This window comes from Myiozetetes cayanensis, unplaced genomic scaffold, assembly GCF_022539395.1.
Source record: "Myiozetetes cayanensis isolate MyiCay16 unplaced genomic scaffold, myiCay2020 scf14, whole genome shotgun sequence".
Lineage (NCBI taxonomy): Eukaryota > Metazoa > Chordata > Aves > Passeriformes > Tyrannidae > Myiozetetes > Myiozetetes cayanensis.
The window spans coordinates 20653695-20676806 of record NW_026087048.1 but is presented as its reverse complement, the minus strand read 5'-3'; the positions used below and the strand labels follow the sequence as shown (position 1 = coordinate 20676806).

The 23112-nt window shown below is 44.7% G+C and overlaps 1 protein-coding gene across 7 annotated transcripts in view; it reads left to right on the top strand.

Annotated features, from left to right (window-relative positions):
- MAP1A (microtubule associated protein 1A) overlaps positions 1–23112 on the top strand; it is a 55245-nt gene that overhangs the window by 8838 nt on the left and 23295 nt on the right. Inside the window, exons 1-2 of one of the 7 annotated variants that reach the window (XM_050309723.1) lie at positions 14100–14261; positions 14422–14467. The exons of 1 other annotated variant lie outside the window; for it this stretch is intronic. In XM_050309723.1, the coding sequence (XP_050165680.1) occupies positions 14208–14261; positions 14422–14467 (100 nt within the window). In that variant the 5' untranslated portion in view covers positions 14100–14207. Of the gene's footprint in view, positions 1–12125; positions 12258–14099; positions 14262–14421; positions 14468–14582; positions 14623–14809; positions 14862–18549; positions 18593–23112 lie in introns of those variants that run through there. 5 more of the 7 variants (XM_050309724.1, XM_050309727.1, XM_050309726.1 and 2 more) reach the window with 5 other exon arrangements.

The following is a 23112-nucleotide window of genomic DNA, read 5'->3' as shown; positions in this document are numbered from 1 at the left end:
AGTTTTAAAACAAGATAGCACAAAACCGAAAACATGTAAGACCATATATATAAAACTTTTTTTCAAAATGCTGCTTTTACCATCTTTAGCAGGTGTTTTAATGGTAAGAGAGCTTCTCTGGACAATGCATGTCCTCAGAATTCGCTTTGACAAATAACACTGGTCTGCATTTCACATATCTGATACCAGCATACTGGCCCTGCTTTATCGGGTTGGGCCAAGGAGTTGTTAGGCTTAGTCTGTTTGCCTTTTGTATTTCAAACTGTTCCTTTGTGCCTGCCATGAGTGCTGTGGTTTCACTATGACACCTAAAAGTTATGGGGGAAGATAAGAAATCAGAACCTCAATGAGCTATTTTGCACTTAAGCTGGGCAGAGGCTCAGCAAACAACAGTTTCTTGCTTTTGTCTGTTCTGCCCAAATGGTGTTACTGACTGAAAGGGCAAACGGTGCTTTTCTTGCCCTAAAATTCATGTAAGCTTTAAATTGACCCTGTGCGACTCACGTTTCTGTATGTATTTATTGTACATTTGAAATTGCTGAGGCTTCAATAAATCATACAGATCTGTTCATGGGAAGCATCATTCCTATGGAAGAAGTGATTTTTCACAGCTGCTCTGGTTCTGTTAAGCTCCTCTGATGAATATTGAGGGGAAAAATCTGTTCAACTTTTTAAAAGCAAGTAAGACCAAAGGAAATGCCTCACTGGTTCAGATCAGGGGTCTACCAAGTGCCATTGATTCCCCTTCCCCCCTCATAGGTCCCTCCCCATCTATGCACAATGCTAGAATTGGGGATGCTCAGACCATGAGCAACTCCTTCTAGTAAAAGCTGTTTGATTCCTCTTGAATGTAGACTCTACGAATGCTGTCTGCCTCCACAGTCATGTGCAGCAGCAAGTTTCTGAAATTCACTGATTGCTATCTGAAGAAGAAATTCCTCTTCTATTTTTATGTGATCAAGCTTTCCTAGGTGCTCCCTAGCTTCTACCATTTGAGAAGTAATAACCCAATCTCCTGGCTTTGACTTTTTTTTCTATTTTATTTTTTTTTCTAAATTGGCAATGTCTTTCTGAGACTATTATGATAATGCCATGTTCGAACATTTTAATCGTTTTGGTTATCTGTGCTAAACCTGAATGGATAGACACAACACTTTGTGATCTTCATAAGGGACAATAGCACACAGTGTTCTGGCCCAGGGGCTGAAAGCTGGGGCCTCTTGATGGAAAGCTGCAATGGCTGTTAGGGCTCAGCATCTGAGTGTGCAGGTGGCATTTTTTCTGACCTTTGTGAGCACCCAGTTCTGTTGTTCTGACCACTCAGGCATTTCAAGGGTTGCAGGTGTGGGGTTTTTTAATTTTTTTTCGTCAGCAAGACACCTGCCATCTTTTAGTTTGTAACCTATTTTAATGCTTCCGGGTTTTCTTGGTTTTGGTCTTTTGGTTTTTTGGTTTTTGTTTGTTTGGGTTTTTTTGCCTAGAGAAGTGTTTTCATTGATGATTTATGGATTCATTGATGGATTTATTCTCTGTTTATTGTTTTTTTAATAAGAAGTGTTCAAAAGTTCAGAGTGAGCTAATTATGACCAAAAAAAAAAAAAAAAGGAGGCAGGGACACACATGTGCTTCCACTCAATGCCAGCAGAAAACCAGCAAAGGCAGTTGAAGACATTTTCTCCATCTTGTCCAGTGACTGAAAGCTGTTAATTTTATAACAGTTAATGGATGATCTGTATGATGCAGAACGGTTCTTTAAACCATGCTCTAATAACTATTTTGTGTTGTCCATCACAGTAGTTGCACACAGAATAAGGGCAGGGAGGAGAGTTATTGTTACTTGGGGGTTTGGCTTTATTTTTTTTTGTGTTGCAGTGACTTTTTTTTAGCTTGACAAAGGCACCATTCTCTTGGTGGCCATATGCATTGTAAGCACAGTAGCTGCCATGACAGAGGGACCTCCCAAATAAGACAACATGCTGCTTTTGGAGTCTTCACATTGCTCCATGTTTAGCAGAGGTATTGGAACTAGATATACTTATTAGAAGTTAATACGAGCTTTGGGTGGTTTGGGTTTTAGTTTTTTTGGTGTTTGTTTTTTGGTTTGGTTTTTTTTGTGAATCCTACTGGGCTTCTGGCATCAGTCACATCTGGATTTTGGTAAGGAAAACCTTGTGAATGTGTTGTGTATCATTATTTTGCCATGGCTCTGTGCACTTTTCTCTAGTATCCCTAATGCAGTGGCTTAGAGTAGGCTTTTCCAGTCCTTGTCAACTGGACCTTGCTAAGACAAACAAGATGAACCAAGGGGAAGGAGGATTAAGTAGGAAAATAATCTTTAACATGTGACAGTTTCAGTAGCTGTGTATAATTTTCTGACAGATTTTTTTGGTCTGTTTCCCTCTACCGTGCTGTGAATGCAGCTTCCCAACTCCCTTCCTTTGCTTTTAAAGAATCCCCAGTAGTGGTGTGGGCTCATGGGCTGGGTCTCTGACTAGCTGCTCTCAATTCCTGTTTACCCAAGTGTTGTACTCAGTAGCTTTGGGTGCTCCACGCTGCTGTCATTCAGGGGCTGAGGACCAAGGCTGAGCCGTTACTGAATTTAATCTCATGGTTTGGCTGTCAGATTCTGCTGTACTTCCCATGGTGGCTTCATGGGATGGAAAGCCACTTACAGACAGCAAATGTGCCCTATCTCACAGTGCAGAGTAATGGGTAGCATTAATGTGCCAGATGCCAGAGAAAAAGGCCATGCCATCAGCGCTAGGTGCTCATGCACCGTGGCAATGGTGGCAGGCCCTTGGCAAGGAGGACAAGCCTGCGGGGGCTGCTGCTGCTCTGCTGCACCCTGCACAGCCAGTGGGACCCAACGGAACTCCTGGAATGATCTCATCTAGAATCTGAGCTGCTGTTTTTGGAAATAAAGTCTTCTACTAGGTCCATATTCAAAAGAGTGAAAAAAAACAGTGTGGACAGTGCCTGTTAATCCTATTTTGCACTGAGATTAATTGTTGTCATGTGCTATTTTAATTTTAATACCATAATTCCTAGCTCCTTAGAAAACAGATGTCCCTCAGTCTGACTGGCTCTGTTCCAGGATTTTGCCTTGCTTTATTAACCGCGGCATTGCTGGAACACGTGCCTCTTTTCTCCCCGTGTAAGAATCTAACATTTCAGACCAGAGGCACTGTGTTCCCCTCCTGATCTGATATTACTTTTTTCCTGGGTAATCTGAGATGATGTGCTTTTTGCTTGATACTGAGAAATTATGGTTTTCCTTGTGCTAGAAAATCAGGAATTCTGAAGTGGAGTTGATGGGGATCATTAAGGGCTTGTGCCTAGAGGCATCTTGCTTTTGAAGTACCAACTTATTTTCATTCTCTTCTGTATAGTAGAATGCCGTGCTGGCTGATTTGGAAACTTTGGGGGATTGTGTGGACAGGCCATTAGCTTTACCTTATTTCTTGCTATAACTCGTTACTGCAGAGGATCTACACCAGATCCCTAATCCATCTGTAATTTTTTTTTTCCTTTATCCTGCTGGTCTGTATGAAACAGTAGTGGAACAAATGGGTTAATTCCTGAGCTCGTGCTTTGGAATACTAAGAACACTGCGAAGAAAATTTAATTCACTACCTGTTTTTGTTTTAAACTAAATGCATGTTTCAGCTATTGTTTGGGGTTTTTTTGGGGGAGGTGTTATGATTTTTGTGTTATATACCCTTTTAGGTAAGGTGTTCTTCTTTTATTTAAATGCATCATTGGTCTGTTATAGACCATGGGTAATTATCATAGAATCTTCTGAGTTGGAAGGGACTCACGAAGATCAAGTCCAACTTCTGAGCCTGTACAGGACATCCCATGTCCCTGAGAGTGTTGTTGAAATGCTCCTTGAGCTCTGGCAGCCTTGGGACCGTGACCACTGCCCTGGGGAACCTGTTCAGTGCACAACTACCCTCTGGGGGAAGAACCTTTTCCTGAGATCCAACCAAAATCTCCTTTGACACAGCTCCAGCTGTTCCCTCGGGCCACAAGAGTGAAGAGATCAGTGCCTGCCCCTCTGCTTCCCCTTGTGAGAGCCTGATGAGCTCTGCCCTCAGTCTCTTCCAGCTGAATGGACCAAGTGCCCTCAGCCACTCCTCACATGGCTTCTCCTCAAGGCCTTTCACCATCTTTGTAACTCCCCTTTGGATGTTCTCTAACAGCTTTAGATCTTTCTTATACTGTGGTGCCCAAAATTGGCCCCAGGGCTTGAGGTGAGGTTGTCCCAGTGCAGAGTAGAGTGGGACCATCACCTCCCTTGATCACCTGGCAATGCTTTGACTGATGCCCACCAGGACACAGTTGGCCCTCCTGGCTGCCAGGGCACTGCTGACTCATATTCAACTTGGCATTGACCAGGAACCCCAGGTCCCTTCCCACAGCTGCTCTCCAGCCTCCTATTCCCCAGTCTGTCTGTGCATCCAGGGTCGCCTCATCCCAGGTGCAGAATCCAACACTTACCCTTGTTAGACTTCATATGGCTGGTGATTGCCCACCCCTCTAATTTGGCAAGGTTCCTCTGCAGAGCCTCCCTGCCTCCGAGGGAGTTAACAACTCCTCTCAATTTAGTATCATCAGCAAACTTACTCAGTATCTTTTTGAGTGCAGAATCTGAGTCATTTATGAAGAGGACTGTGCCTAAACAGAATACTAGGCACACATGTTCATTAAAGGAAAATGTTCAACACAGCCAAGAATTCCTGCTGTCATGGGGGGAAATGATAGAGAATGATCTGTCTGCCTTAGGTGTTCTGTATGGGGCTCCTCTGCTGTAGGGGGAGTGAGACACTGCTGTGGTGGAAAGCTGAGCCAGCACAGGTCACTGCTGCGGTCCACCTGCTCCCTCTCCCATCATCCCTTAGGACTGGTATGTGTGGGAGCTGCTGGCAAAGCTGTCAGTACCATGCTAGTGGGAGAATTCCCAATGCACACATGCTTATTTGAGAGTAAGTCTTCACAAACCAGACTGTTGATATAATTTATCAACTAGAAATAAACCAGTACAGTTATTTTCTACTAAGAATTATAATGTCCTTATACATGACACAGGCAAAAATAATGCTTGGTGAGCTTTCTCCTTTGTTCTCTGCATTTTATCTCCATGGGCAACTAACTTTCCAATTTTGCAAGTTTCTTCGCTCAAAGCTCCTAGAGTTGAAATCATCGCAGTCGTGAATTCTGAATTTAGAACTTGCCCTGCTGCTAAAACCAGACCTTGTGGTTAAATGTTGTTGGCAGTTCATGGAATTCAGTCTTGAAGTGTATACAGAGGCAAAGAATAACTGGATTTGTCCTGGAACAATCTCTTTTATCCTTCAAGGACAGAGGGAGTGCATTGAGCTGAGCCAGTCCTGCTGTACTCTCTGTCATACAGAAGGATTTGAGGGGTCAGGATCTCTTTGAATGGACCTTGAGAGATTAACCCTTTAATTGAATAGAAAAGGAAAATAATGATGAGATCATTGGGGAAGGGTTGGACCTTTCTTCAGGACACAATGTAAAACAAACATATTTTGTTGTTTTGTTTTCTTTAGTACTTCGTGTTCTGGTAGATGTGAATATTTTTTCTTTGTTTTCTTTTTGAAAGAAATACTAAGTCTGGGCTGTCCTTGAGGTTGTATCTTGGGAATAACTCAATGTTTTAAGTTTCTCAGGCCTTTGTTAAATGGCTTTGGTGGAATGCATTCTGAATCCATGTAAAACAGTGGGGGTTTCCCCAGTGATATTGGTCTTTATCTGTAGAACTTTTTAGGATAGTTGAGCTGGATGAGACTTAAATTTCTGATGGTTAAAAAAACAAAAAGGAAAAGACCTCTGACCAATATAATAGGACAAAGATGTATTTCTTTCAGATGACCTGAGCCCACTTGTTTAATTCATATTTTTGTAAACTGAAGGCTATTCTGGATTTTGTCTGTCTTCACTTTGACAATAGCTATTGTGGAAATTGGTAATGGCTATTCACAATTTGCCTTCAGGTAAGTGAATGGTTTGGGTTTGACTTAATCCTACTTCTTTGCCTCTGAAATTTTAGTGAGTACTAATGATTCTGTAGAAAAACCTGCTGTAGACAGTTAGACTCCTATAAAGAAAATCCTCCTGGGATTACTGTTCTAAAGATGGTATTTGCTTGTATTTTTATTCCTCTTTCATGGGCATGAATAATTCAAAGTTGTTATTGATTTTTTTTTCTTTCCCCCCTCTCCTCCATTTAGTTTCCCTCTCTGATTTCAACTGAGATACACCCTTGCAGGAAAGCATGTGCTGCAGTGCTGATCTCATCATACAGGAGAGCATAAACCCAAGAGGGAACAGTGCCTGAAATGGATGTCCCATTTGATCACATCTAAAGAAATTTGCCTATTTCTCATATTTTTGTTTTTTCTTGACTAGCAGGTCTTATAAGCAGAAAGTGATTAATAACCATAACATCCCAAACATACACACAATTTACCAGCACTAGTTTGGAGGGACTAACATTTTATCTCTCCAAATTTAAAATATGCCTGGAAGAGCAATTCCTGTTCTGAAATCATAGCATATGGTTATTTCTGTTATATCTTTACATGTAGTAGCAACTAGGTCCCGTGGTTTTTAGTTTTTCCTAGAATTTTTAGCTCGTCTTCAGATCTGGATTAACTGTGAGAGAAGCCTCCAAAGAATATCTGTTAAATCTACCTGAACCTGACAAGTCATGGGTTCTGCAGCTTCACAGAATGTGGCAGAGCTGTTTTGCATTGCTTACAGGAAAATGCCTGCATTTCAACATCTTGGTTTCCAGTTCTAAATCTTACATGAAAAACAAGGCACCCCTGGTGCTTTTATTAACCCCTGGTATGGGTTAATAAAAAAGTACCTTTTTTTTAAGCAACTCCTCAACAGTCATTCGCTAAGTCATGTAAACATGGCAGTATATCCAGAGTGTTGTCAACTTTCCCAAATTTATGTTGTCTTGGAAATTTTACCTGTGCCACTGCCAATTCTAAATCCCACTCTACCCTCTCCCCAGCCTTTCTCTGTCAGGCTTAGCTCCTGCCTGCCATTTGCATCATCTTCACTGTTGCCACTGATACTTGTTACCTCTTTCCTAGGATACTGCTGTGATTTTGTTGAGCTGTCCTACCAGTTCCCTGTCTGTAGAGCAGCATGGAATCCGCTGCCTGGATAACTGGCAGGGCACCTGCTGAATCAGTGCCTCTGGCCTGACACTGTCCTCTGTAAGGATGTTAACAGCCTTTCTGCCTCCCTTCAGGCCTTGGAGACAGAGTTAAAACAGCAGGTTCCCAGGAATCCAAGCCTTCTTGGGGCAACTGGTACCTTTTACAAGACATTACTGTCTGTTTCAGAGTAGGATTGTGATCTGAGGCAGTTAGATGTGTCTGGAAAGAAAAAAAATACATTCTGCAGGAAGAGGAATCTTGCACCAGGTTTCGGCTCTTGTAGCTTCTCTCACATTGCCTTGATTACCTGACTTGCTTTCAGTGGCAGACTTGGCTTCTCCCTTCTCCTTTGCTCTCTGTGTCTGTGGAGAGAGAGATACGGAAAACTTGTGTGTGTGTGGGTGCCTTTGGGTGCTGGTGCTGGCCCTGGCCCAGGCTGCTGAGAAGTACAGCCAACTCTAGTGCTGGTAGAAGGCATGGGTTTCTCTTCAGGTAGATGTATGCTGCTTATTAAAAACACTTTTGAAGAAGACTTTCCTTGAACTCGATGTAATTAGGAAAACACTAGGGTTTTATCCCTGTGTCGCTAGGAAATCACTGGAATTTGATCCTGGTCCCTCCTCCCTCATTGCCACTCTTCTGGGTGCTAAGGACTTGTGCTGCACTCATACAGAAACACACTGCTGTTCTCACTGTGCTCTGGTATTTGCCTCAGTCCCTCTCTTTGTGTTCCTTCTGGCTTTTTAGTACTGCTCATGTTTGCTCCAGTTTCACAGCCTTGATTTATAAACCTCTTTATCCTTTCCACTGAGAGTTCTAGACAGGTCATCTTCTGTCATTTTCCCTAAAGCTTTTCAGTTGCTGAGTTAAATTAGGATCACCATTTTTAAAAGCTTATTTTCTGGGACAAGAGGGACCAGAGTGTTGGCACAGGAAACTCACAGGGTTCATGAATTTGTTTAAAGTAGGAATTGGAAAAGAGGCTGGTAGCAGGTGCTGACAGTCTCTGTGGACCTGCATTAGGGATGCTATTACCACAAACATAAAACCTTATTTAGTGAAGAAAATAATAAAAAAATAAAGGGAATGGATGATTTGGGCTATCCACCTTCAAACTTGCAAAATCCACATTAGAGCTGCTAATTCTCAATAGCTCAGATAATAATCACTCCTTGGGCCCTGAAGCATCAGAAAGATGAAGAGATCATTCTCAAATTAAGAAAGAGGAGCCTAAATATGTAACTGTATTGGACCTGCAAAGCAGCTGAAAGAATAAAATAATTTAGGGACCAAAGGTTTCTTTAAATAGAACTATAGAGACAACCAAAGGACTGTCACTGCATTTCAGTGGGAAACAAACATTTAGTCAGAATTTAAGCAACCATAGAGATTAAAAAGATACAAATATCTGTAAATAAAAAAGGAGATAGGAAGTAGGGAAGCCTCACTAAACAGTTGCAGAGAAAGATGCAGTATTCAGCAAAAACGAGTATCCTTTAGAAACATCCTAGTAAAGCCTGTAGAAGAGTAAAAATTGCTGCACTTAGATAGAAATTAAGATAATCAAGAGGATTTTAGAAGTGATTTGCCTAAGACTTGAACAAGTCATCAGTTCTTTTGGTTGACTGAAAGCAGATAGTCCGTGGAAGTCAGTAACTGGATAGTCAAAGCTAAAAAATCTTCCAAGAGGACAAATGCAAATAAATCCTTGTTCTTCTCAGCGGTTTTTTTCTGTCCTGTGTGCAGTGGTAAGAGCTGTGTGCAAGGAGAACTATGAAGTGGTGTGCAGACTAACAGAGAGGTTGGAGTCTGTGCCGTTCCGAACTCTGCTTTTCACTCAGAGGTGTGGGGAAATAAATATATTTAACTCAAATTTAATACCTGGGCTGCTCAGGCTGGGTCAGGCCGTGGTTATTCTTTGTTGCAAGACTTTTCAGAAGATAGTATACTCTTCATTAGAATCTCTTTTTTCATTAAAACCTTTGACCTAAAGTTGTGAAGAAAATCAAATGTATTTGAGCTTAAGACAGTGGGCAGTTCAGAGCTGTTGTTCAGAGAAGCATGACCTCTAGAGTCATTGTTAGTCTTATGCTTTAGCTATAGTTTTGGAGATCTCATAGTTCATAAAGACACAGCCTTCACTCTTATAAAAATGTTTTAAACATCATAGTAGAGAAAAACATGGAGATGTGACCCTGGTTCCACCCTAAGCTTTGAAAATAACAGAAAAACATTTTAAGAAGAGACTTCATATTTATGCTACCCTGAGGGAAGAGCCTGTCTACAGCTTCTTAAAATTTATGATCCAGAACATTCCTGACAATGTGATACTGACTCAGGTGTGTAGTGATGAAATATGTGTTCACATTGTTAACAATTTAATTCCAGATTTAATTCCATATCCTAGTCAGAAAGGAACTACTCTGAACATCACAGGATGCTTTGAGGCCTTTTCAAAGCCCTGTGGACAGGGAAGAGAATTCTTCAGCCAAAAGACAGGATCTTTGTTTCAAACCATAGTGATTTGGTGACTGTTGTTTGACAAAATGGACAAAGGTGTTTTGGGTTTTTTTAGCGTAAGTGGGAAAAGCTCCACCTCTCTTTTCTAATTCAGTAGCTGAAATAAATATGTCCTTGCATCAGAAAATAATAGTGTCTTTATTTCCGTGTTTGAATGGTCTTTGGAATTGAACATCAATGAGCCTCACCTCAGTACTGGTTCTGGTGCCTGTTCTGTGAGGTCCTGTAACTGTCAGACAAGTCTGCTGATTTCCTGAAGGACTGAAGAAATGGAAATGTTCCTGATCATAGCTCTGTAGGTCTCCATGGCTTTAGAAAGGTGGAAGTTGAAACTAGAAGCTCAGTGCCCTCTTTTTAGGAACTGGAAGAGCCTTGAAGATCGATGAGTGTCTTCCTTGTTAGTACCCTTTTTATTCTGCTTTTGATTACTATTTTTAAACTTTTTGTTAAGTGATAGTTTGTTGTTTTCTTCACAAGCTAAAAAGAGATTATCTGCGACTGTTAGCTGCTCACAAAGGCAGGAGGGCTGCCTCAAAGAACATGCATGCAGGAGGCTTCTTAGGCCACTTTTAGAACAGGTGTGGGGTAAAGGCAGCAGCTGCTTTGAGAACCTCTTCAGTTTTGAAAAGGGTCTTGCTGGTTGAGCAGTACACATATACTGAAGAACTGTACTTGGTGAAAACCACCATACCTCTTAAGTGACTTTTCTTTGTCAAAAAAACACTTGAAAAGCACAAGAAGATGCACTCCAGTTTGCTGTGGCCTGAACATGTAACCAAGAGTGGAAAGTGAGAGGTAAATTAGAGACAATAGATGCATCAACCTTCAGGCATTAATTTCATAGAGATAGCTATTTCTGATGTCAACTCTCAACAGCAGTTGGAAGATGGTGAATTTTTATGGCATATAAAAAAGATTTTGAGGCAAACGACATAAGAGCATGCCACAATATTAATGAAACAACATTGTTTCCTTATAAAACAAGATCATGGATGGAAGATAACAAATCGACCTGTTTGTATATTCAAAAGCTTTTAACCCAGTTACAGACATCAGATTAGTTTATGCTTAAAAGTGTACTTTTAAAGCATGACTGTTAATAGGAACAGATTTTGGAACAACTACTACTATCGGGAAATGTCCTAATTGGACAGTAAAGTCTTATTTTGCGGCTTGAAATAGACTGTATTGATATAAAAAAATACAGAAGGAGGTCTTGCTGCTCTAAATATCCTGCTAAGGGTGAAATTTGGTCACTGTTGCAATGGGTATAGAAGAGGAAAAGGCTGCAGAGTTGTATGTCACTGTATGAAATGGCCTGAGATGTGTGCCCTTCCTGTGAATGCAGTGTGAGCTGTCATCCTGGAGTACTATGAGGAGAGGATGAGGGAGTTGGGGTTGTTTAACCTGGAGAAGAGAAGGCTCAGGGGTGATCTCATCACTCTCAACAACTACCTGAAAGGAGGTTATAGGCAGATGGGGGTCGATCTCTTCTCCCAGGCAATAAGTAGGACAAGGGGGCACGGGCTTAAGCTCTACCAGGGGAGGTTTAGGTTGGCTATTAGAAAGAAGTTCTTTACAGAGAGAGTGATCAGGCATTGGAATGGCCTGCCCAGAGAGGTGGTGGATTCACCATCCCTAGAGGTTTTTAAGATGAGGCTGGATGTGGCACTGAGTGCCATGATCTAGTAATCACAGTGGGGTTGGATCAAGGGTTGGACTTGATGATCTCGGAGGTTTCTTCCAACCCAGTTAATTCTATGATTCTATGATTTATCTGAAAACAGTGCTGGAAACCGGCCTCTCGTTCTTGCCTCATTCATTTGAGTTCGTTGTTTGTCCAGTGGGGGCCGAAGTCACTGCTGACCCATCCCTGTGCACCAGCAGGCAGGTGCTGGTGCGTGGTGCCAGGCACATCTGTTACCGCCCAGGTGGCCGGGACTGTGCCGGGTGGTTCGTGTTGCTCGTCTTTAACTGGAGGAGCTGCTCTGGAGCTGGAGCGCGGCGTGAGATTCCAGTTCAAGAGTCGCTTAAGCCGAAGTCCTCCCAGGCGGGATGGGGAACACCCTTCTGGGCAGCAGGGTGTTGAGAAAAAACGTTCAGCCAGCACCGGCACGCATGTTGGCCAGGGTTTGATCCGTGCCCGGTGTTTCGAAGCGCGGGTCGGGGTTTCACCCTTACAGGGTATTTCGGGACGCGGATGGGGGTTTGAACTGGGACGGGTATTTCGGAGCGCGGGACGGGGGCCCGGTGCTCGCCGTTGCCCGGACTCCGCCCGAGCGCCAGAGCCGCACCGGGCTGGCCACGGGGCAGCGGGGCGGGCAGGCCAGCCCGCGGGGAGTCCCCTGCCTGCCGCTGCGGGCGCTCCGCGGCCCGTAGAGGGTTAAAGCGCCTTGCGCACCGGGGTGGGGGCGCGGCGGCTCCTCCCCGCCACCGTGACAAGGCAGCCGCTCGCCGCAGCCCGGGCCGTGCCGGCGCATCCGCCGCACTCCGGGCCGCCGATCGGCGCCGCTCCCCGGCCGCTCCCCGGGCAGGATGGTAGGTGCACCTTCCTTCCCCACTGGCCTGGGGCGGGTAGCGAGGGCGCCGGGGCGTTCGGGAATGAGGAGCCCCCAGTGCCGTGGGGTGCGGGACGGAGGCGGCAGCGCTTTGTTCGCGGTCGGAGGACAGTGGTCGGCCGGGTTGGATGGGCTGCTCGGGGGAGGTGGCGGGGGATATCGGTGACGGCAAGCGGATTCGGCCCTGGCTGGGCTCTGCGCTCTCTGCGCGGTCCCAATGAGCTGCTGGGGCTGCGCAGCCCTGGCAGAGGCGCAGGTGAAGGAAACGCACCTGCGAGGAGCGGTCATAGCGGCTGCGGGTTTTTTTGGCTTGGAATTTGATACTGTTTGAGTAGGGGGCGACTGACGGTTCAGGGGAATTAGTGACAAGAGGGGAAGGTGGCTGCAGATGGAGCTTGGTTTTTTTGTGATCTGCCCCTTCTCAGCTGTTTGTGCCCGAGTATAGGAACAGAACCCGAATTCCCCAGCTGCTCAGCTGTTTGTTACACTTGTGTCTTTAGCTCAAGCACAGAGAATGATGTATGAAGATAGGTCTAGAGAAGAATCTAGAGAAAATATTCTGCCCATCAGGGACTTAGGGAGTCCTGCACCACTATGGTTTATCACTGTATGATCTTTCCTGAAGACAGTGTACTGCTGGAGGAGGTGGCACAAGGCACCTCACAGATGATGCCTTCGGGCAAGGCTTGGTGAAAGACTATTAATGTCTGTATCACTGTTCCGCTCTGTGCTGATGCTGGAATGAGGCTAATGCCAGGCAGCAGGGGGGAGGGTTGTTAAGGTGGACTGTCATGCCGTTGATTCGATGGAAGAGAGATACAGGGCCAGGCCCCTTTTGCAATTTCTCTTTCTTTTGGTGCTGCACACCCACACATGAGTAGTCTTGAAGTAGCTGAAGTCTGGCTTCAAGCTTCTCAACACTACATTCTTCCACTGCAGGAAACCAAAAAGCATCCAAATGGGTCCCATTAGTGGGGGAGGAAAAAAGGAAGATTCCTGTAAAATGTGAGTGATGTAGCCTTTCAAGGGCAACAGCGTGGGGATGTGGCTAAACTTGGAGCTGATTTTCCTTCTGGTAGGCTATAGGGAGGGACTTTGTGCTTAAGAAATGAGAACACTGGAGTGCTTTCTTTTTCCTAGCAGTGGTCTTTTGTCATCCTTCACGTCACCGTACTGCCCATGTAGCACAGAGGGATAAGGAGCCAGCGGTCCCTTTATCATTAGCTCTTTTGCATTGCCAGTGGTACCGTGTGACAATGACACCTTTGCAATCACAGACAGATGGGGTTCTATTTTCATAGGGTATCTCTGGCATCTGTTAGTGTTGCCACCAGTAAACATCTTACTAAAAGTGTTAAATTATCTGTATGCTAATTCTGAAACATATTGTAGTATTTCAAAACAAGGCCTTTTATTTCTGGTGTCCAGAGCTAGAGGAGCTAGAACAGGAGCTAGAAGCACTTTGAACAGACCAGGGTATGTGACCATGAATATCTGTCAGACTCTGCTCTTTTGGGTAAGAGGGGAAAAGAGAAGAAGCAAACCTCATTAACCAGGGAGGAAACAATGAAAAGAAGTCAGTAGTGAGGCCAACAAAAGCTTTCTTAATAAAGAAGAGAGGGGACTGAGAGCGATCAGACTGGGTCTGTCAGTGATGTAGGGAGGGGAAAAAGGAGGGAGCTGTGATCAGTGTGTCATTGATCACACAGTGAGGTTGGAGGGGAGGAGCGTGGCTGCTGCACACTCACACACACAGAAACACGCGCACACACACACTGCGGCAAATTCTGCAGCTGGTGCCTGCTGGCTTATGACTGCAGAAAAAACAAGCTCCAGTTTAAACTCTCTGATCTCAGAGACGAGGCTGTTTCTATTCCAAGTAGCTCTGGTTCTGCTGTGAAAAGCCCTGCAGGCTGGGCACTGTTCCAGGATGACAGGGATTCCTCTTTCTTCTGATGGGGCATGGGGCCTTTTGCTGTGTAAGGTCAGTACCCTCCTTGTCTCCCTGATGGCTTCATACTGGTTGGCTGCATCTAGCCCGCATGTCTGACCTTACACTTTCTCCAGCAAGTGTATGATGCAAATGAATACAAGCTGAGACTCATTTTTATCTCCTCTCCTTTCCTTTCCTGCAATCTGGCAAGGCCAGGCTGTCAGATCCTCTACCCTACTCCCGTTATGCAGACAGAGGTGTGTAACTTTGCAGTAGTTTCTTTCCTGACAAAACAAAATCTATGTCCTGACGTATCTTTTTACCAGTCTCCCTTGTGTTTGCGGTGTTGGCGTACCTGAGTCACATCCTCAGCAGATGTGGTGGTAAATGGACAATGGACCACAGGAGCATGGTGAGCAATTGCCAGCTCTTTGCTGAGAGTGGGGAAACTGCATGTATGTGAACAAGAAGTGCAGCATGTTTCAGTCAAAGGGGCATGGCTGGACATAGGGTTAAGGGCAGAAGGGGGATCCCTCAGCGTGAGCTTCTGCGGACATGGTCTGTGCTCTTCGTACATGTTCATATGCAGACCTTCCTAGGTAACTCCTGCGATAGCTGCATCTTGCAAAGGAAGAAGAAACTCAGAAGCAGGTAAGGATCCAGTAATACATCCTTGTAATAGGCATCTGAATATAGAGGTCTTAGTGGGTGCTGCTTCTAGCACAGGATGCTACTGGCGTTATCTCAGACTTTCCACTGCTCCTTTATGGGCAGAAGGGAGAGGTCTCCAGGCCCTTGAGAGGAGATGCTGTGGGAGCCCAAAGCAGTTGAGATGACTGTCTGGTTAGCACACAGTGGTCTGACAGTAGTAGCTAGTTCAAAACACAGGGAATATCTGCCAGTCTATGAAGTGTTTGTTAGGCAAAAGTACCTGGGGAAGAAAGGGAGGAGAGATGATAGAAACTTTCCATCAGCCCAATCAGGAAAGACTAGAGAAAGTATTTTGAGCTACTTTTTGGTTCTAACTTCTCAGTTTGTATTATTTTTTCTCCATCCCCTTAGAGGTGTTTGATTGCATGAGTTCTTCTTACAAATACACATTTTGTGTTTGTCTGCAGTAAACACTTTCCTTCTACTAAAGCATTAGAAGTACCAAGTTTCTATCAGTTTTGTGAAGGTTGGTGGGGCGATTGAGTGATTGAATTGGAGCCTTCAGTGGGACAGTACAGATCTATTTGTCCTGCAGTCCCTGATCACAAACTGACCATCAGCCTATGGCTGTCTCTGAGCATGCTGCCATGTGCACAGTTGGTAGTTTTGGCTCATGAGTGGAGCTGAGAATATGACAGTGGATTGCAGAGAATGTGGAGGGAGCTGGGATTATCACGGTGGGACAGTGCAGGCTGGACAGACAAAAAGTAGTCTTTGTCAGTTCAGGCCTTGCTGTACCTAAGCTCTGTGGCTTGTTTTTACCTTTGCTTCACACTCAAGAAATGGAGATAAATTTCTACATGTAGAAATCTGTTAATTTTGGGTCAGTTTTCTTTCTCTCCTGCCTTCCTCTCTAGGATCTCAAAAGTTAGTGCTAATGGCAAAATTAGTTGTGTATCCAGCTCTTGTGGAAATTTCTGTCCTTCTGAGGCTTTATTCAAAAATTAACTTGAACAGTGATCTCCTTGGCCAGCAGGTTCTTAGTTCTCCTGAAACAACCCTTGAAGTCTTGTCTGACCAATCTCTCAAATGTATAGAATAGTACTGGGTTGGGTTGTTGTTTTGATTTTTTTTTTTAATGAGGAATGTGGTTTTGATTATTTTCTGCCTTTCTGATAAGCACCATCATCCCAGTGTCTGTGTTTGGAAAGAAATTAGTGAGCCCTTTCTTTGCTTTTGAAAGTAAAGGCTTGCATGTTTCCTCTAAGCCAAGGAAGGCTGAGAGTTGCCAACGGAAGGAGGCAAGTAAGTCACAGAGGGGTAGGATTCAATATGCATGTCTGTTATCAATATGCGCTACTGAATAACTTGTGTGTCTCTTTGCACGTGTCACTGTCATTCACGCACCTTCTTGTAAAGCACTGAAGTCTCTGGCAATTTACTAGAACCTACCTCAGGATAAAAGTTTGGTGCTGTTTTTCACAATGTGCTCTAGCTACAAATAGATTGTCTTAAAAAATATGACAGCAAAACTGGCTTCCTCTATTGACCTTCAAGTTGAGAAATTCAGTTAATTGATTTTGCACTTTGCTACCCTTTTATTTCACTGAGATCTCACCTGTCCATTCTCTATTAAGCTCCACTGTAAAATTCTTAAATAATTGGGGAGAAAAACTAGAAGGAAAAGGCCATTAGTACCTCCCTTTTGAAAGCTGTTTGAGGAATGTCGGTCTGTCATCAGGCACTCAAGATGCAGCTCTCTTAGAGGAGAAATTGGCAAGAAGCCAATGATTTACCTTCTGGGTGACTAGATTTATGTTCTGAAAAACTTGCTAAAATGAATGGAGTAAGTTAAGTTGCAGTACTTAGACTGAAATGCAGACACCAGCTAGGCCATGTCATAAGTAAACGGCCTCACTCAAATATGACTCCTAAAGTGTTGTGTAGGGTGGTTCTCTGTGGCTGTGGTCCGTGTGACTTTTTTTTTGAAGAACCAGCTTGCAGGCTGTTAGGTATGAGTGCAATGTGTGTTTTGGCCCAATTCCTGATTCCTAGATTTGTGTTTTAACTGTTATGTGTTTTCTTTCTTGCTGTTGGTCCCTATTCAGAGGCAAAGATCATTGTTAAGAAAGAGGGAGGCATGGGAGCATGGAAGAGTCCTGTGCTTGCATGGCTCCGAGGGAGCTGAATGAGTGAGAGGCCCTGAAACAAGTGTTTGTGGTGTTGGAGGCCTCTCCAGTCCTTTTTGTTTTCCCCACTCAGTAAGTTCAGTCCCTGATTCCACTGTGTAATCGACAAGCTTAAAGGGACCTGGCTAGATGGAGTGGCATTAGGAAGCAGGGCCTCTTGTGATGAATTAAGACTTGAGTGAGCTCAGCTCAGGCAGACTGGTGAGAAGCAGTGGCTGAGTGGACTTGTCACCAGTATTGAGAGAGAAAGATGTCCCAGGCTACTCTACTAGAAACCTCCTTGACTGCTCCCAAATGCCTCTCCCTTCCATGCTGAATCGACAGGCCCTCTGTTTGCTGGCAGAAGGGACAGGAGGCCTTGAAGTTCTGCACTTTGAAATAACTTTCTGTATCCCATTCATTATCACTGTAGTCCACACTGTAAACCAAATCCCAGGAACCCAGATCATGCAGAGGATCTGTCAAGAGGCAGTTAGATCCAGGAGTGCAAAATCAAGATGCATCAAAGAAAGTCGTTGGCAGAGTACAGCTGCTTTTTTTCAAGGGTTGGCAGAATACAGTCCTGCACTTTACCAACCACTCCAGCTGCTCAGAGTCCATAGCTGGTTTAATATTTGTATCTTAAAGAGAGGTGACATTCAGCAGGTCATCCTCAAAACAAGCAAGGAAGAGAAGAAAAGCAACTTGGAATGAGACTGTTAACAGTACAGAATAGGGAGGAGATTTTAGGAGTCTGAACAGTTGCTGTAAGTCAGAGGCAGGAGCCTCTTGTCAGAAATTTGGCATCACAGTAGGCAAACAGGAGGAAATCTCAGAATTATTTCCTTGTATCTTCAACCATCCTGTCTTTTATACAATTAAATTACCCCTGCCTCAGGCAGTTTGCTTACACGTCATATTGATCGGTTGTCTAAACAACAAAAATAAAAAGAGAGAGAAATAGGACAGATCATGAGCTGTACCTGCAAGTCAGTCAGCATTACCCAGATACTTCAAAACCAGGAGAAATGCACGTTTTTCTTCAATCTGTGCTATGTTCTGGTGGTAAGAAGACGTGTCCTGGGGTGTGTATTCTTACTAAAATTAAGAGATCATAAGCTGTCCAACTTTGTGTCTTACAGGAGTCTTCATCCCTGAAGCATGAAGGCATCTGCCTCAGTGCCAATGGGAGCAGTTTTGTGGCACCTCTTTTCAGTGACTGGCAGCAACTCCCAGCTGAAGTACCAACGACATGGGAAGGGGAAACATGAATTTGGTGTCCAAAGGGACCAGCTATAATAAATCTGCCAGGGCTTGGTGGAGTGAGGGCACCAGATAAGAAGGTGTCTTAAGGTGTGTTTAGGTTTCCTTTTGCGTATTTAGCTGGAGACATTTAAGAAGCTCCTCACAGCTGGAGGCCATGTCTCTGTGCAGGATTGCACTCCTAATTCAGTGAATACCACATGCTGTTCCACAGCAGAAGGATACAAGGCCAGCGTGAGTCAGCAAAGCTACTGCAGAGAACAGAACCTTTCATGGCCAGTCTTGCACCTGGCGAGCTAGGTAGGAGTGCTCACCTTATCTGTTATCTCAGTGCTATAACTGCTATAAGTTGAGTGGCAGTAACTTCTGGATATATATATATAGCTGTTTCCAAAAAGAACATCTGCAACTTCAGTTAGTGGTTCTAAAACGGCTGAGATATCGAATTGCTCTCTAGCATAAAAGTGAAGCAGTGTGTGAAATTAGGGAGCAATGAGATGGTTGCTATGGTTGACGTGGTATAGAAATAGAGGTTGCCTGGGAGAAGAGCTGTAGATGGCATGAAAATATCACAGGGAGGAGGGAAGATGGGAAAAACAGGCAAGTGGTTAGGAAGAATATCTCCTGGGATGTGGCAAGTGCCCACAAACTTCCACAACTTAAAGAATATTTCATCTCCTCTTGCCCTGCTGCTGGTTCACCTTTGTAGTAAATCCCCAGGAGCTGATCAGTTACTTTGCAGAGCCTGCTCTTACCTTAAAGCAGGATTAGTTCTACTGGCATGCAGTAACAGTATGGTAAGATGAGTTATGAGATATCTCCAGCTGGATCCACAAAAGGAAACCTGAGCATGCCTTCAGAATCCTCAACCCTCTTCATCCTGACACACTCAGCAATATTTCTAGAAACCAGACCTTGTTCACCTTCGCCCCAGACCATTCGGTACCATTCTGACCCCCTGCTTTGGGCGAGTCCCCAGACCACACACTACTATTTTTGACAGTAATTAATGTCATCTCTTGTACTTTCCCATATTTTTAAAACCTATTGCAGCCTGGGCCTCCCAGAAGTATCCTTCTGTCTATTCATTACTGCTGTATTTTTCCTTTCTCTGTCCTGCCTAGTATGGTTCTCAATTAATTTCACTCTTACTTTGTTCCTGTTGAGAAATTTTTCTCCCTCTTGGAGCTGTCTTGCTGATGCTGTCTTCTTTCTGTGGCTTTTTACACTAAGTTCTCTGCTTGCAGAGTTCTGCAACTTTTAAGGTTTTTGCTCTGCCTCCAAGCTGTTCTGAAGTTCATGCCTATTCTGCCCCAAATCAGATGCTCTCTTCTTTCCTGATATTAGCACCTCATGCATGGCTCCCTTTGCACTCAGAGTGTTGGGTTGTGCCAGTGTCTAGTGGAAGTATATCTGTGACTGGTTGTCCTCCCAAAGGCACTTGGGTGGGTGATCTGCTTGGAAGCTCAAGCTAAAGTCTCAAGAGGAGCATAGATTGTGTCACCAGCTCTGTTCAGGCTCACCTGATGCTCTTGCATGTGCTGCCTCCTTCTCTGCTCAGTCCTCTGTGTGCTGCTCTGCCAAACCCCCAGTCAGGGCTGAGTGCAATCCCTGTCACCCTTTCCTGTGGGTACAGAGCCACACAGCAGGTGACCCTTAGCACATGTCTGGTTGTATTCTGGAGTGGATGCTCTTCTTCTACTCAGCTTCAATATAAGTGGAATGTGGGCAGTAGTGGTCAATGTACCACATGTACACCAAATTCCCTCAGTCTGTGATAGGGATATTAACTAAAGCTAAAGCCGGTATCTGGAGATTTGTCCTTTTTAATGGGCAAAAGTTGGTGTGGGTGTGCTTTCTGTCCCTAGGGAGTCCTTTGCTTGGTAGAGAATTGAGGTTTGAATTATCTTTCCTCTCTCTGGACACTGCTTTGTGCTTTCCTCTGTTTTTTTTATTCAGTTTCTACAGATAAGACACATCTCCTGTTGCACATTCATGGGGCTTTATTTTGGTGCTGCTGTGTTTTTAACTGTGTGACTCAGTATGTCAATATGAAAAATCATCAAATGCTATTTTGAAATTTTCATAAAAAATAAAACCTCATACATACAATAATACTTTCCTGTTCAAACACCATTGGCTTCCCCTTCTTTTCTAGATGCAGTTTAAAATTCCTCATTATATGCCCTATGTGATTCTATCTGTGACCTGTTAGGTGATGGCATGCAGGCTCCCTTCCACTGCTCCACAGGCAGCACATCGCCCTGCCCTGGCCCTCCCTGACAGGTGCTCAGCACTTTGTTGCAGCTTCTTACCTCTTAATTTTCAGAAGATTTTCATATTCCTATTAAAAATGTATTTTCCCTTTACTAGTATACAGTGATTCCCTCTGAGAAAACCGCTAAAGAAAATCTCTAAGGAGATAGATTTTTCGATTTAGCCATTGACAAATAGATAGATACTTATTTATCTGTTTCTGCACATTGTTTGAAGACTTAAACTTAGAAAGTGGATGAAATAAATCTTTACTATAGACTTTTTCAGGCCATGGGAGGCAAAACGCTGGTGGACTGCAAAGCACTGTCTGAAGCCAGGTCCTCATCATTCTCAGCTGCTGAATCACACACTAGAAAGCTAAAGCTACAGCAACTTTTCTGATAATGTTTTTATGATAGTAAGTAGTTGTTGTAGCCGTCAGGTGTTGTGGGAAGAGGGGAAGAGGCTGTGGGACAGCCCATTTGTTATGATCTGCAGTGGGCTGGCTGAGCCCTTTGCTCTGCTCATCTCCGGTAAAGCAACAGAGCTGGATATGCCCAGAATTGCTGCGACCAATGCATCTCCTCAGGCTCTGGAAGGCAGCAGTTAGGCACCAGTGTGCATGGCAGCCTCCTCCCTAGGACTCAAAATCTCTCTTAGGCTTTTCTGGGGGTTTACACCAAGCTGCAGCTGTATTCCTCACCTGGTACCTCTCCACTTACCTTGCCTGAGAGTCTCTTCTCATCTGGCACAACGCTGCCATTAAAGGATAAGGAGGAACAGAGTGGGACTTGTCCTGTCAACCTGATAAACACGTCCAAGTGCAACCCTGGGGTGTAAGAGATCGTGTTTGAGTTCCTGAGCTGGAACCAGCACATGAGTTCAGGACTGCACTGAAGCACAGATGCCTCCCTGACTGCAGGGGCTGCTGGTCCAAGGCCTTCTTTGTGCCCCTATTGAGATAGCTGTGGTTGGCATAATTAACTATTCCTTAGAGTTGTTGGGGAAGGGAGCAAAGACACTTGCTACACAGTGTTTAGGATGCAGATGTGGATAGATCCCGTTCCCGTCTCTCTGCACAAAAGCACAGGCTTTAGCCAGCAGGATGGAAGCAATCCCGCTCTGTGGAAGCGAGCTCGGAGGGTTGCTGGGGGTTGCCCACGTGGCAGGAAGCGAGCTGGGGATTGCCCATGTGATGGGCAGTCCACTGTACCGTCATCCTTTGGATTCTCTCTTGTCCTCTGAGAAGTTGGTGACTGGGTACAGGCCTCCAGCTTTCCATCCAGATGTGAGAGAAGAGCTGCAGGTGAGAACGTCCTGACTTAGAGATGTGGATGTGGTAGTGCAGGGTTGGGGTCTGGTTCCTGTTTCTTGATGGCTGCCTCTGTAGCCACTTGGCCATTTAGTGCCTGTGGAGGCCCCACTGGGCCAGTTACCCTATGGGAGCCTCCAGTCAGGCCACAAGAGCTGAGGCAACCAACACTGAGCCTCCTACCCCAAAATAGACTCTCCCAGTTTTCTCCGTGCTCCTTGAAGGCAGACCAAGGTTGGGATGTAAACAGCATGTCAGTCATAGGCATGCACAATAACAAACTGGAAGGTGCTTTGAATAGTCAGGATGAATGAAAAAATAATCCCAAGAGCCCAGGAAGTAAAGTGGTCACAGCAAGTAAGAACAAAGAGGTTTAAAGTGAGGGAGGGCAGACACCGGATCATATCTTAACATATGCTGAACCTGATACAGCTGTTGTTAAAACTGGGAGCCTGGGATTCTGTGTATGTGGGTGCTAATGTTGTAGACTCCTGTTTACCCTCCAAAGGTCAGGCCAGAGGCAGCCAGAGCTGCCTGATTTCCATGCAGGTGGGCCCTGTACAGGTGCTCTGCCTAAGGCAGGTGCCTCTCTGCCAAGAGAAGATTACATTTCCTTTGACATGAATTTAGACCACAATCTTTCCTTTCTAGAATCCACCACAAATGCCCCCCCCCCACCTTTTCAGAATCTCTCCAGCCCACCCGTTTGGAGCCATCTCTTTGTACATTTACTGAGGGCTCTGCTCTTGCACAGTGTGAGCTGTTGCAGGAAGGTGTGTGTGAACTTCCCTTGTGCTGTGCTGTAGAATTTTCCACTTCATGCATTGGTGCTGGGGTTCTCCACAGGTTGCCTCCCCTTTTACCCACAGCTAGGGAATCACATAAGCATGTCTCAAGGGTTGATACATCCCTCTGACCTGTTGTACCAGGGCAGGGCTGTTCCTCCTGCAGTGCAGCAAGGATGCCCAGGTACAGAGAAGCTAAGAAATGTTTCAGGGATGCACAAGTCTAAAGGTAAGGAAGATCTGAATAGTGAATCCAGAGTTGTTGGCTGTGTACTGGCTGCCAAAGCAATCTTTGTGTTTATTTTAAACTCCTGAGCCCACCTGACTATCTAGCAGAGCTTCCAAATCTCTATCAGCCAGAACTGGTCCCATTAGCCAACCGCACACTTTTCAGGTTGCCTGCTGGAGGAAGGAACAGTGTGCCCTTCAGGTGCTGGGAGTGTGACATTGCTTCTCACAGGGGCATG